The sequence below is a fragment of the Pempheris klunzingeri genome, chromosome 11 (assembly GCF_042242105.1).
Source record: "Pempheris klunzingeri isolate RE-2024b chromosome 11, fPemKlu1.hap1, whole genome shotgun sequence".
NCBI classification, from domain to species: domain Eukaryota; kingdom Metazoa; phylum Chordata; class Actinopteri; order Acropomatiformes; family Pempheridae; genus Pempheris; species Pempheris klunzingeri.
Window position 1 is genome coordinate 19,586,171 of NC_092022.1, and position 15,314 is coordinate 19,601,484.

The 15,314-nt window shown below is 43.5% G+C and overlaps 1 protein-coding gene across 2 annotated transcripts in view; it reads right to left on the reverse strand.

The window, feature by feature from the left end:
- The window catches only part of iqsec2b (IQ motif and Sec7 domain ArfGEF 2b), a 30,933-nt gene that overhangs the window by 3,830 nt on the left and 11,789 nt on the right, over nt 1-15,314 (reverse strand). The window contains exons 1-13 of one of the 2 annotated variants that reach the window (XM_070839242.1): nt 5,726-6,446; nt 5,268-5,562; nt 4,761-5,078; nt 3,425-4,479; nt 3,156-3,317; nt 2,801-2,923; nt 2,507-2,673; nt 1,528-1,667; nt 1,317-1,442; nt 913-1,012; nt 656-817; nt 301-495; nt 10-59 (exon numbers count right to left, since the gene is read on the reverse strand). In XM_070839242.1, coding sequence (XP_070695343.1) covers nt 10-59; nt 301-495; nt 656-817; nt 913-1,012; nt 1,317-1,442; nt 1,528-1,667; nt 2,507-2,673; nt 2,801-2,923; nt 3,156-3,317; nt 3,425-4,479; nt 4,761-5,078; nt 5,268-5,562; nt 5,726-5,775 — 2,943 coding nt within the window. In that variant the 5' untranslated portion in view covers nt 5,776-6,446. Of the gene's footprint in view, nt 1-9; nt 60-300; nt 496-655; nt 818-912; nt 1,013-1,316; nt 1,443-1,527; nt 1,668-2,506; nt 2,674-2,800; nt 2,924-3,155; nt 3,318-3,424; nt 4,480-4,760; nt 5,079-5,267; nt 5,563-5,725; nt 6,447-15,314 lie in introns of those variants that run through there. The other variant, XM_070839241.1, reaches the window with a different exon arrangement.

A 15,314-nucleotide genomic window follows, 5' to 3' on the forward strand; every position in this document is an offset into this window, starting at 1 on the left:
GACACTTACTTCCATGGTACTGTCCAGAGAACCAACACTGTTCCTGCGACCACGTTTCCCTGCACCCCACCAGGAAGAGTCAGGTTAGCAAAGAGTGGAAGATTTGAGCGTGTGTTCATAATGTTTAAAAAAGATAGGAACTGCATATGCTGTGTCTGAATGTCAGTGAGAAAGATGATCAGGATGTAGCAATAGAAACAATAGAAAACAAAATCATTGTAGAAGCTGTGCCACCCAATTCAACCCAGATGACAGGAGGGAAATGGAGCTGACCCCCTCTATGAGGTGCTGCTGTCTCACCTGCGTCTGATAGGTCCCTGAGAGATGAGCTGAGCGCTGTGCGTTTGAGACCCTCACCCACTGAGCAGTTGTCGTCAAAACTTGTCCCTCCCAGGGTGCCATTCACAACATCACTCTTCACACCTACACCTCCTCCAACCACACCTCCAGTAAGCAAGCTGGGCCGCATCACACCTTTCTGTTTCTCCAACTCCGCTGTAAATAAGCACAAAGGGTGCAGGGGGAATTGAACATGAAATGGAGACACGTTGCAGAGAAGAATAAGCCACATAATAGCAACCAAAAGCAATTTTTCTATCAATTTCTTGATAGAAAGTTATAGTTCACAGGAATGACCAGCAGATGGAGTACTTACATTCAACTCTGTATTTCTCCATCTCTTGCACTTCGGCAATACTTTCCCTGAGGTCACTAACAAAGCGGGTGCGGTCTTGCTGACTGGGTGCCATAAACACGATAAGAACCTTCCTTTCTCCTCCCAGTACTGCTGAGGTCAGGCGGATACCATGAGGGTAGTCTAAGAGACGCAAACAGAGAGAAATAAAATACTTGATAGACATAGAGGACAATTAAGGATAGTTGAATTGCATAACATGAAAAATAGTCTCTTACATGAATTCTGGAACATGTGCACTTGCATCTCAACCAGAGGGAACGATTGTCTGAAACTATAAGTCACTGAGGTTTTCTTCTTCTGGAAGATTTTGGTCACCTGATACACAACATAGATAAGGTTTTACAGCATGTTTTAAATTCAATTCAATTCAATTCAATTTTATTTGTATAGCCCAATATCACAACAGAGTGTCTCATAGTGCTTTACAAAGTTCACTGAAATAAACAAGTGTAAGCGAACAAACAATCTAATAAAGAGTCCAGCAGTCGATGAGGCCAATGGATCAGTCCGGTGGATCAGTCCGAGGCATCACCTGCCCTTTATGACCCTCCTTGAATGAAATACAAATTTCCATTTCTTGTTTGCCATGTCTGTCCAAAGTGATGAATGCTAATCTTACCACCAGAAGGTCATTAAATAGGAAGACCTCTCGTTGGTGCACTCCTGTTCGCTGAGGTCTGTTGGGGTCAGGAACCTCATAAAGCTGGCAGCAACACACCAGCCTACGATGAGGAAGGGACAGCACCTATATAGGCAAAAACAGTACAAGTAAATGAATAAACGTGTAGTGATAGCATGTTACATATGCCTTATTCAGTTACTAAGCTCACAGGCTTCTTGCCCACAATGACTCTCTCAACCGCCTGCACTTGGGACACGTGGTCATCATTGGTCCGTAGCTCCCACTTCTGTATTCGCTGGTAGATCCCAACCAGCAGGTCCCTGGGTATATCCTGACCATTGTCTACACCTTGAATGGAGAAAGGGGAAGCGTTTAGGAAATGACAATTATCAGAACTGCACTATGCAAATCACAAATTATGCAGTGTGTTTCACGCCAAACTTCTTGTAATATTTACAGCCTTCACACAAGAGGAAGCAAGACATATTTCTAACAAAACACACTTTAAGTCCAACCGAAATCATAAATATTCGTCCCCACTTGTTTTAATAATGCCGATGTCTCTATACCAGCTGTATTATAACAACTAACAACAGCAACTAACATGATCTATCTTACTGTAGTCTACACATGGTATTTTGCACAAACACCGTTTTACAACAATCATTACATCCTTAATAAATGATGAATATTATTTAAGGAGAAGGTGCATTGAACCTTTACTTAGATGTCCCTATCCATGGAGGATGGTTAGGCATGTTGAATAAATCTGGCACAGTTCACCTGTTTCACCAAACTTCTCTCATGTCATGTTTTCCTTTGCACCCTATGTGACAGCTGCACCATATGCTGCACATGCTGCAGCTGAATAGCTAATTAGCTATCCAGCCTGCAAACTGATGTTAGCAGTACGCTTTCCCCTGGCGAATACTTGCTTGGTCGCTTGTTCTACAAGCTGCAGGACAAGACATGTTTACGTTCGTTAAGTTATATAAAAAGGGGTCTGTGGCTCATGTGCATGGCCGCTTTGTGCAAGATTTGATTGGCTGTATCAAAATAAAATTCCATCTACATCGATAGATACCAGAATGGTATTTCATTGAATTAATGCAAAACTAGGGAGCACCATCATGGAACCAAGAAATTAAGTCATGTGTTAAGTGTGTGTATTTTCTGTCCAGCAGCACCTCTCAAATTCTTGATGAAGTCCTCTAGTTTCATCTTCCTCTCTGCTTTGACGTTGGGGCTGTACATGTCTGTGTTGAGGAGGATTATAGCAAAGGCCAAGATGAAGATGGTGTCCGGGTTCTGGAACTGCCGGACCAGGGTTGGATTACACACACAGTATCTCTGACTGCATGAGAGACAGAGACAACATGTTGATACTGCAGCTGCACAGCTGTAAAAGTCAGTGTGTTTTTTATAAAATATCACTCGGACATTTCTATATTGTAACGTCACTGTATCCAACACATACAAACCTAAAAGCTTCTATGAGCCTTTCCACTTTCTGGGCTTCTCCTTGAACTTTAATCTGAGCCTGGAACTTCCTGAGAGCGTCATCCAAGTCCATACCTGAGAAGTCCATCTCATCCACCACACAGCTGAAACACACAGTAGAAGTCACAGAGTAATCTCACATATTTCTCACCCTGAAAACTCAGTATTCATCCACCCATGCAGATTGTAAGACATTTCATGCATTATTACACTCCATGTTTGTGTGTGTACAGATACATATTCCTCTGGATGTTTTTGACATGTTTGTCTTATATTTGATCTATTACAACTCTCAAAAACTCCTGCATCCCCTGTGCTTTATATTCCCATACTCACTCTAAAACGTCTTTGTTGAATTGTTTCTGTCGGTTCCCCAGGAACTCTCCAATCATCTGCCTGCTGAGGCCCTTCCTCTCCAGGATGAAGCGAGCAATCCCAACCGGAGTGTCGGAAACAAAGCCTCTCTCTATCAGGTACTGGATCCCTTTCTCTGGCTTCCTATAGTCAAGGAAAAAGAAATTTCTCACCACAACTTGACCATTTTCATTGTATGGTTACCATAAAAATGTCAGTACTTCTGGTTATTAATTGTACAAGCATCTTACTTGTTGAAGAGGTTGAGACCTATGCGGTACTGCCGTCTCTGCACCACATCACTGTTGAAGGGTGGGGAGTCCCAGCTATGGCGACTTTCTCTCTGGTAGGTCTGTTTTCCCAGAGGTGGCAAAGGCTCCCGCAGACTGTCCTGAGATGAGGAGCCAGAGCTGCAGTTGACTGTCTCGTTTGAGTTGGTTGTGGAGTTGAGTGAGTCGTTGTCTCCGTCCGAGCAGCACGGCTGCTCCAGACCACCGGAGGGCAGAACTGTAGAGGAGGAGGAGGACAGAGGGGTGGTGGGGGGCTGCTGAGGGGAGGACGACGACGAGGGTGTGTCAGGGTACTGATGGTGGTGGATAGGGTGGTGGTGATGGTGGTGGTGTGCTGCCACTTGGTGAGGGATGTGTGTGGGTATGGGTCTGCCAGGGGCCCGGGTCTGACCCTGGGCAGCTGCTGTGGAGGAAGGCCGGGTGCCCGTGTTGGGGGAGTGTTTGAGGGTTCCCTGAGGGGAGCCAGCCCCTACCCCAGGCTCCTGCTCATAGACCAGCTGTCTGCTCAGAGAGCCACGATCTGAACGGTCACTCATGTCCACTGAGCTGTCACTGGGCGGCTCAATAGTGAGGAGAGGCAGATGTGCACCCCTTAGACGATAGTCCCTGCACTCAGTACATGGGGTGCTTCGCCGACTGTTGCTGCTGCCCCCTCCCTCAGTGTCCCTGCTATCCTCACGTCCTCCGACACCACCACCAGGGCCCCAGTACTCCGTATCTGTACTGCTGGGGGCCCGATCCAGGGACAGCGGGGATGACGGCATGCCATCATCCATGTAAAGGGTGACGTCACTGTATGAGGTGGCGGTGCTGTCGCCATGCATGCTGTGTCCTCCTCCAGCACCCCTGGCTCGTTCTCCCAAGCCTCTTTGGGAAGAGGGGTTGCTGCTGCTGCTCCACACACACTCCCCAAAGTCTTCACTAATCCCTCCACCCTCCCTGCTGCCCTCCTGGGAATCATCGCGACCCGCGCGGCAGGTAAGTGCATCGTCTATGGAGTCAGCTAAGGACTTAACCTAGAGGGGACACAAAGTAGGGTAGGAATTCAGCATTCCTCATGTCAGACAGTACAACTTATTATCATAGTACATTTGGTACATATCTAAAATAGGTGGGTAACAGACTTAGATCTGTTTAGGTTTTTCCTTCTGTTCATTTCTCCTTAGTCTGTTTCTTTCTGTCAGTGTAAAGACCTTTGAGACTTTTATATCATAAAAGGTTATATATAAATAAATGGACCGAAAAAACACAGTCACTTTAAAGGCCATCACAAGCAGAAAACTCACAACACTTATACCTGTTTGGAGAAGGTGTCCTCTAAGTGGGTGTAGTCTCCTGGGCGGTCTGTGTCGGGGGAGTGAGGAGGCCCTATGGCCACACTGTGGGTGAAGTTCGTCTGTGTCTGGGCCTGCTGCTGAGGCTGCCGCTCGTCAAAGGAATACTGCAGTCTCATGTTAGACAGTATGATGCGGCGCGTCATGCGGCTCTCGGAAGCGGAACTTCTGAGGCGCTCAAAGTTCTTGTTCATGCGATACTGTCTGAAGGCCGTCTGAATGGTCTTAGCTGCTCTGCGACTTACAAAGGAGCCACCGTACTTTCTCTCCAGCATCTCCACCTGGAAAACAGTTGGGGAAAAGAAAAAAACAAAGAGGAACACAGATCACATCACTTTCTGGTTGTCTTTCACCCATTAACACCCCAACTGAAAAAAAAGTGCTCACAGCTTCTGGGAAACACCAAAGAACACAAACATTTGCAAATCCTCCAACAGCAACAGGACCACCAGCATCCTCGGCATTGATACCTTTTTATCCTGCAGATCTGTTGAGAGCTCATAGCTGTCTGACAGGGCTTTGCATCTCTTGTTCTCCTCTTCCTCTTGCTTTCGGAGGGCCAGACTTGCAGGTTGGTGGCGTGTCCGCAGTGCCCACGCCAAGCTGGCTGAACTGGAGGCAGCCACACATGAAGGGTCCCTGGATCCTGAGGGCGCACTGCTGCTGCTGTCAGTGTAGCGTTCTGAGCCGCGCAGGTAAGGTGCCTGACTGAATGAGCTGTCTTTGTGGGTGCCCGTCTCTGGACACTGGGACTCCCCTTCCACACTGCAAGAGAAAATGAGCAGAAGCTTTTAAAGTGAGTCATACAGTAAGTGTCTTGACAAAATATAACACAAGTGCAAACTAGAGGCTGAATGGATGATTGAATAAGTATAGGGTCACTAAATTATGTAAAATAGGACTGAGGAGCTTACATAAAAGGACTTACATGTAAAGTTTGGAGCGATGAGAAGCTAACCATCTCCTCGTGGAACTCATGCTGAACTTATATCACTTGTGAATTCCTATTGCTTCAAAGCGGTGCCAAAGCCTTAAGTCTCACAACATTCCTTGTCTACATTATGAGTTGATGATCCAATAGACACAAAGGCCTCTGCCCCCTATCGTCATCCTTTATTGAGTCCAGGGGATGAGTTAATATACTACTATGTTTAGCCAAGCCTGCTAGTGTCAATGCGCTGACATATCCTGCTTCTCACTCTCTTGTTTCCTCTTTCCATCTCTGTCTGTCTCTCAGTGTATCCTTGTCTGACAAACACAGGAGTGGTCGCGCATTTCGAGGAGTCATTAACACAGTCCTCCACTGCCACATACCAGCAACACCACACTGACAGGAAAGACCAGGTTGTTATGTTAGCAGCTGGTGTAAAACAGGCACTTCAGTTTACTGAATTATCTTGAGAAACAACACATGCAATTACCATCCCTTTCCACCTTCAGACTCACTCAGTCTATTAGACAGTAAGTAATAGCAAGCAGCAGAGATGTACAACCAAATCGCCAATTAAGTTTAGCTTGATTCAAATGGCATCCAATTTGCAGTGAGTACAATAATAACTACAAAACTTATCAGGATTAGAGTACGTCCACAAGTCCTCCAGTGTCCTGTTACACACGTTTGTCCAGACAAAATCCACCCCAAGTCAGTTAGTCTGACTGTGTTTGGGAGAACAACTGCAGTCACATGTTCCTGTCCACATTTCCTGCTGGTGTTGGCCGCACCCCCTTCTGTCTGCTGTCCCGTCCCATAACGAGGCAGAGTGGAGAGCCAGGGTCAGAGATGTGCACGAGCATTACATCACATACAGCACATCAAACATGCAGACCTTGGTGGTAAAGCATTGCTTGAGTGGTTTCTACCTTTTGCATAGTTTAGGTTCTGGCATCACATTTTGATGCCGATAACAAAAAAGGACTGAAATGATGCCTTGTTGACTTTGATCATTTTTGCTCTCAGTGGGTTAGCTAATATCCTCCCTTCCTCCTTGAGTTGTCCATGAATCAACAGAGGCTTCCTGCGTTAGTGTTGAGTTGGTAGAAACAAGCCAAGAAGGAAAAGCCTTCTCAAGGAACAAGAAAATAACTTGTAACTATTTTAATTTGTTAAGATTTTGATCTTGTTAAGTTACATTGAAATACACCACACCACATGTCAGTTCATTTAACAAGGCTGGGAGTCTTTTGAGCGCATAGAGGGGAACACATTGTACAATGTAGGGTTTTTCAGCAGGACATCCTGTGCCTTCCAGCGTCACATGACCCGGCTAAATTATTGTTGAATGTAACAACAACACTCAGGACAACTCCATTATGTTGCATAACACAGGAGTCAAAATGCCCAGCGATAAAAAGACACAATCCTGACATCTACAGGAATGTACATATCACCACAGCTAAGCTTAGTTGTCAATATTTAGCATATATATCTCACATACGGCATGCATATATCTACATATTTGTATTTGTACTGTTTGCAGGGAATTCATCACAACAATTATAAGCTGTGATTTGTTTCCATTTTGAGAAAATTAATTACAAGCAACTTGTTGTACAAAACTCTCTCTCTCTTTCTCTTGAAAATGTTTTTTCTCTGTGCAGCATCATTTATCATTCCTCCTCCTCTGCTCCTTAAATAGAGACACTGAGAAGAGGGAGGGGGTTGCTTGGTGACGGTTGCTGTGGGACCTTTGTGGGCGGTGAGGCAGTTGTTAGGACTAGAAGCGTAGTTGCCATGACGATGCATTGACTGTTATCACCATTGAGGTAGGTGTTGAAGATGCTCCACAGGTTGTGAATGACAGTCTACACAATACTTGTCTTGTTATGAAAACCGATAAAATACATATTGATAGTACATCTGTGCAGAGTGAACCTATAAAAAAAGAATTGTCTAAATAACTTAGTTTATTAAATACAGAACTTTATTTAGCATTTATGTTGTATTCTCTATATTGTCTTGTATAGTTTATATTTCAATAGAAAATTCTGTCTTCTTCAGAGCTGCTTAAAACTGCTCCTTTTAAGGAATGGAAACTAGCCACATGAGTGCCTCTGCACAGTGCCAACAGGTAGACGCAGGCAGGGACTCAGCTCCACTGTAACTTCCTGCCATGCACATCAGCAGGAGCAGATGGTATTTTCATTCAAGTGAGTCACAGAAACCTAAAATACATGCAACATAGCATTAAGGAGCCACAAGTTTCATTAGTTTGTCTCTGAATATTCATAGTTGTTCTTTGGATTGATCTGACCTCCAAATAAACGTCAGCTGTCATCTGTTCACATCTCGCAAGAGGGAAAATCAACATTTGTCAGACAAGAATGATATTTTCTGCAGTGGCTCTACTACCACTGAATCACTGATCAACTGTATGGATTATGTGACAGTATCCACACACACTCTTCACCATCTATATGCAGCAAGACCTCTGCAAATGTCACAGTTGTCACACTGTCACTATTTCTTCATCTGAGCATTGGGGGGAATGTTTTCAAGTTAGAGAGATACTTACAGCATTGTAATGAAATAAATGAGTTCGGTTTCAGCATTGACTTTTTCCCTATGCAAGGCTCTGCAACCCTCTGAAGGCTCTGTATGCATTTAACAAGACTTTTCATTTGGTTTTGCCTGCAGCAAGAGCCAAGCAGTAATATGCGGTGAGAGACAAGGTGAGGATGATATACGAGTAAAAAGTTTGTTGTATAAAACATGAGTGTGGCCATATCGCAGCTGGCGTCTGCACCTCATTACTTATGTAAGAAACCCTGTATTCCTGTTACAGTGCCAGGGAGAGGTTCTCCCTAGAGGCTCCCTCATAAAGATCAGCACACAGTTTCACTACCTCCAACCACCTAATTGGAGCTAAAACAGATGGTTGGAATGTAATAAACAGGAGAGTGATCGCTGATATTGTTAGAGGAATAAAAGCAGTGGGCGGAAATTGACAAGAGCTCAGATGAGAGAAATTGAAAAGTGAATGGGGGGCGTGCTCAGTAAAGTACAATGTCAACTGCCAGCAGTCCCCTGCCTCCTGTCCCCCACTCATATAATATTGATGTGCTGACAGTATGTGTGAGAGTGTGTGTGTATGAAAGAGTGGCAGTAGGTCTGACTGTGCCATCGAACTCGCAGCAGGACACGAAGGCTGGGGGATTAACCCCTCTTCTGTCTGCCATGGAGATGCCAAAAATTCCATGGATCTGTCTGTTGAATAATTTCCTCCTTCACATTGACTCAGCGCAGTTATCTCATATCTTTTCTAATCTCTTAATCTTCAACTTTTGCCATTTGTTCCAAAGCTTAGCAGCCAATATAAATAGTGACCTCAATGTGGACTGTGAAAGGTGAAAGGAGCAGATCACAGCTGATTACTTTGGTGTTGTGATAATATATTAAAAACAGGGTGTTAGTCAAATCGTCTAGCGGAACAATCCGGATACTCTTTATCACATGTGATCTCATTCTTTCAAATGGCCAAACTGAAAGGAAACAATCAAATCATTCATGGGTCAGATCGGAGCATTCCTCCACCGCCAACACTCCTCTGCCACATCGCTGTCTCAAGCTGTGAGCTTCCCATCGCACAAACTATTCACTTCTTTCTGTGACCCAGAACCTGCAGTTCACAGCTTAAATATGCTCTATGGTTTTGTCAGCAGAGAATGACTCTTCACGCTGAGTCCAGGTAGTGAATAACGAGATAAAATCTGCGGGCCTGTGGAGTGATGTAGCTGAAAATTGGCAGTGTTTAGTAAGCATAAACATATCAGATAATCTGTGGCACTGAAGCAAGAAAGACTGAAGAGATAAATCTTGTATATACAGGCGGGTAGACAAAAGAATGTAAACTTTCATTAGAAAATGATGTCTCGTATCACAGTGCAATGGAAGCCTGTCTGTATTAGCCACTACTTTTGAGATGGTTCCCAAAGACAAACTGCATAATTCTGATGCTGTTTGACTGATTCACCTCCAGATTGGGAGGTTCAGCTGATTTGTCTTCTGCAGAGCTCGTGCTCATGTATCAAAGTGCTGACTGCAGACCTACACTGTAGTCGACATATCCTCCTGACAGGCATTTAAACTACCGTGGCAAACCCTTGCAGAAGTGTTTGTTATTTTAACTAATTATGCAATTATGTTATTTGTTCTGAATAATGATTATACATTTCCTAAAGAGTGACACCCATGACACAGAACTGACTTGACTTTGAAAGGTATGTGATCTGTCATCTGAGCGGCATGTACACTCAGTCACACAGGTGCCTCGTTAATCACTCTATCTCTGTCCATCTAGTTTCTTCCCAAAATATTTGCTTCTGTTAAAGACACATGCACATGTTAAACAACTCAACAACAACCCTTCATTATTATTAAGCACTCTACAGACACTTACAGACATTTATCTTTTGCATTAACCAGTTTACCTGTGTATTGCTGTCTGTGATGATTCAGTTACATTTTGCTTACACAGAGCACTCAGACTGATGATCAGTACAACCCACATGTCACAGGCACCTCCTCACTGTAGTGAAAGCCACCATACAAACACATCTCTCACTGCCAAACGAAATGCTCTTTTCTGACAGTTTTTCAAGTGAAAGAAAAGTGAAACAAGCCAAGCTCTTACCATGCTGCTACTGGCAGGGAAAGGTCCCACACTATAACTGGAGCAGTGTAATAACAAACACACCCTCTCTCTCTCCCTCTGACTCTCTCACTCTTTTGCACTCTTTCATACACACACACACACACTCACTGGCCTCTGCGCGTCCTGTAAAGCTGTACAGGCTACATTCTTGACAGCCTTTTGACAGCTAAGAACTGCCCTCACCCTGCCCAGCTTGTTCCCTCCACCCTCCCTGCGCCAGATCACTGATACAGGCGCAGTCATTTCTAGTCAGACGTCAGAAAACCAAACAAAAACACGTCACAGCAACATGGCTAATAGGAACAGACGAAGGGACACAGAGAAGAAGTGAATTCATTTATTGAAAAAAAGGGGGAGGAGAAAAATAAGACATGTATGTTTTCTCTTTTGCTTTTATATCCCACTTTTAAGATAAAAAAATATATATGACAGGTTGCATCACTGGTTAACCTTTAGGTCCGTGCTTTCTATATGAATGCAGGTGAAAAACACATGGGTAGTGTGTTGAAGCAGCTGATATGGATGGCATAGATGAAAATTAGACAGTTTGAATGAAAGATGCTTTAGATACTGAATGAAAGTATTATCAAATAAGAATTGTCTGCAAAATGTAAGTGCTATGTTTTCTAGATGTGAGTAGATGATGCTCTGTGTGGTTCAGTAGTTGGTTTTGCTGCAGTGCACAGAGATAAATGTCCTGAGAAACAACATTAAACAACACTAAAACACTTTACACTTTTTTGGGATTTGCCATCAACTGAAAGATTACACACTACTGTGTGCATTTATATCATTGTACAATGTTTGGCTGAAAACAAAGCTGATTATCTTCCAAAGGTTTCCACCAACTATAGCAATGTGCTAATCAGGTTAAAAACAATGATTGGGTACGAACAGTGTGTTCTGCAAGACGAAGCATTAACATTCAAGGATTATACGCGCCACAAAATCAATACATAACTAAAAATAGAATTTGTATAATTAATTTCTGCATGTGGATGAGTACATTGTACCCGAGGTGGAGATGAGCGAGGTGGGTGTGTATGAGCAGCATTCCACCAAGACCGAAACAACACGGGGCAATTACATCAGCGCATATTTCACCTTCAGACATTTTAAAAGAAAGAAATGAAGTGTGTTCAGGAACTAGAGAGTTTTATTTTGTCCAGAATTAAATCAACATGATAATTCTATTCAAAGTCATGAGTAAACAGGATAATAGGTGAGACAATAACCATCTGATGTGTAGGAACAATCAAATGTTAAACAAATTGGACATAATGTCTTTACATCGTATGGGAGGCTAGCTTGTCTGACATTGCATGATGGTTGTTGAAAGGACTGTATAGTGATTTGCACAGATAACAAATGGGGACTAGTGAGCATATCTAAACTGACATGACTCAACTAGTGGATCCAAGATAAGCACGAGTGAGACAGTAATGAGCAGACGATGGTTATGCGTTCTGACAGCTTATTATGGCTGCAAGAAAAATAAATAAATAGCAAAGAATACAGAGAGAAGACAACATCAAGATTCCTTAAGATGTAAATTAAAGCATAAACCATATGAGACACAAATAAATCAGTGATATCACATATACCAGCAGTCACAAACACTACAAGTTGCATGCATTGCTGTTTTTTTTCCTTCTGAAATCATTGTTTTTTTTTCTGTCCACAGTGAGGTCTCCGTTTTCTGGCAGCATTAACTGTGATAGTCTTTTCACAGGTAAATGGGCGAGTGTGTTGTTGTGTGGTCAGTCACACCTCAGCTCAGCGGGAGGAGGGGCTGCTGCAGCCTGAGGCAGAGCAACAGAACTGATGGGCACCCTCATCCTCACCCTCCTCTCTTGGAAAGCAACACGGGGCAAGTCAAAACACAAAAAAGATTGCACAGGAAGGCGGACAGACAAGACAGAGAGAAAAAGAAAGAGAAGGACAGAGTGAAAAACAGCACGAGACACAAACAAAGCAGAGAATGCAGAAAGCAAACAGGTGGGGACTAGAAAAGCCTGGAGCAGGCTGCAGGTTTAGTTAAAACAGGCATTTAGATTAAAGGTAAACTGTATGTGCACATCACAGCTGCCTGATGCCATTAGATGGCAGTGTTGCAGCATCATGCACTGATGTGTCTCAAAGCAGCATCAGGTGGAGGGTAAACAAGGGAGAGAGAGAAAGAGGGTGAGAATTCACCAGGTTCACTTGTGACTCAGTCTACCTTGGTCCCATAGTTTATGGAAGATGACTACTTCCTCTTGCTCTCTGTGAGGAGCTGTGTGCTTTTCGAGTTGGCAGAAAGGTCTAACTCTAGCTATTAGTCACAGACTGAAGCACAGGCTCTTAGTCAGGATTAGGAGGCAGGGGTGCAGAAAGGTAAAGCAGGACAGCAGGCAGACAAGGATGAAATGTAAAGAAAGTGATAGTGACAGGTCACAGAGACCTTGAGATTTTTTAGGACTGTTGCAGGTGACTTTCAAGGCTTCTTGAGGGGTTGAAGGGGTTTTTAGTCTTAATTGTTTCGTACTCACTGTACTCAGGCCCTGCAGTGACCCTTACCTGTCCTCCTGTTGTAAGTTTTGGTCAGTAGAGGGGCAGCAGTACTGATGGAGGCTGACGAAGCTGTGAACAGTCAGACTGGTGGGGAACAGAGTGGCATAGGCAGCCGTAGGAGTGGTGGGAGCCGAGATGGGCTGCCCTGAGATAGACGACGGCTGGACACTGACAGGAGGGGCCACAGACAGACGACACACACAGACATGGAGAAAGCAGAGAAACAGACACACAAACAGTCAGCGCCGAAGCAGAAAGAGAGACAGAAAGAGAGAGAGCATTGATTTGAAGCTGCACATTGATAGTGACAAATCATAGAGCAGCAATGGTCGTACAAGGAATGACACGTTTAAAAGGAGTAAAGAGAGGTAGATGTGTGACAACTGGTACAGATTCTGACAACAGCGAGGTTTGAGAGACTCTCACAAACACCACAGGGTTTTGTCGACCAACTCCTTGCAGATATGTCACAGGTGAGTTAAAGGATGACTCCTGTACTTTTAAACCTGTGCTACATTTTTTACAAAGTTTGGGCTGTAAATGACTGGTAGGTAACGTTTGAAGCTCCACAGAAGATGTAGACCAGCGTTGAGCTTTATGTAATCCATTAAAGTGGTTAGAGTTTTTCACACAAAACCCATTTATCAACTCTGGCTATGAAGATTTCTGTATTTTTCTTTCTTAAACCTTGACCTTGAACTCTACTCTCCCTCTTACACTTAAATGGATAACTCCTTACTATTTTTAATTTTGGGTTGGCAAACGAGATACTGTGGCTGCAGAGTAAAAGGGCAATAGTGCCAGATCAAAGCAAACCAGCCACTCTTGTGTTCTGTGAGGTAAAATTGGCTATTTTTGTCAATGGGGTCTGGTAAGCTTGACTAACACAATAAAATGTCTCTTTCTCGTTAAACAAAGGGGATCTTACATGTTTATCTCTGTAGGGACCTTTGTGTAATGTTGTTGGACATTTTGAATGACGATCTGGGCTCGTCAGTGGCAAAAACAAGCAGGTTAAGTGGCCGTACTTTGATCTGGCGCAATTGTCCTGAAAGATTATGCTGCAGCCATTACAGCTTATTCGCTGACCCTCCTGCCAGTGGAGACCATCTACTGAACCAAAAGTTTTTGTACCTTCCGATCATTTCAAACTCAAATGATGTAAAAATAGGGTGCAGGTTTAAGAGAGTAGAGTTCAAGATCAAGGTTTAAGAAAGAAACATCAAGAAATCCTTATAGACAGAGTTCATAAATGGGTTTTGTGTGGGAAACTCCAACCACTTTGATGGATTATATAAAGCTCTATTCTGGTCTACATCTTCTGTGGATCATCTGAAAATGCGAAACCACTTCCTGTAATGCATGCAAAAGTGCACATATAACACAAAAGCCTCTCTGCTCCCCTTCTACTTTGGCAGGAATTAGAGGTGTTCCATCTGCAGATTGTGAGTGAGCAGCTGAAGAGTGAGCAGTGGTTGAGATTAGCATGTAAATGGCTGGTTTCTCACTGGGGCCAGCTGCTGTCAAGGACACGCAGTCCCTGTCATTTTAGCATGGAAACACTCTCAGAGAGGCACGGGGACGAGACGAGATGCAGCAAAGAGAGTGAGAAAGTAAGTGAGATATTGCAACACTTAAGCAGTTCACTTTAGTTTACCAGCTTGTTTTATGGCCAGCTGTGAAGGACAAAAAAAACGAAGTTCAAAATTATTATTGATATTCACTTAAAAAAAAAACATGACTGCATCAAAGAAAACGACTTTTATTATAAGCTACAAACACGACTGTTAAAGCATGTGTTTAGGGATATTCTATATTTTTCTTGTTGTCAATTAATCAAACTAACATGACTTGTTCCTAGTGACAAGTGTTGCCTGTGTAGTCATATACAGTGGGGCAAAAAAGTATTTAGTCAGCCACCAATTGTGCAAGTTCTCCCACTTAAAAAGATGAGAGAGGCCTGTAATTTTCATCATAGGTACACTTCAACTATGAGAGACAGAATGGGGGGAAAGAATCCAGGAAATCACATTGTAGGATTTTTAATGAATTAATTGATAAATTCCTCGGTAAAATAAGTATTTGGTCGCCTACAAACAAGCAAGATTTCTGGAGAAAGAATGCTGAGTTGCATCCAAAGAACACCATACCTACTGTGAAGCATGGGGGTGGAAACATCATGCTTTGGGGCTGTTTTTCTGCAAAGGGACCAGGACGACTGATCCGTGTAAAGGAAAGAATGAATGGGGCCATGTATCGTGAGATTTTGAGTGAAAACTTCCTTCCATCAGCAAGGGCATTGAAGATGAAACG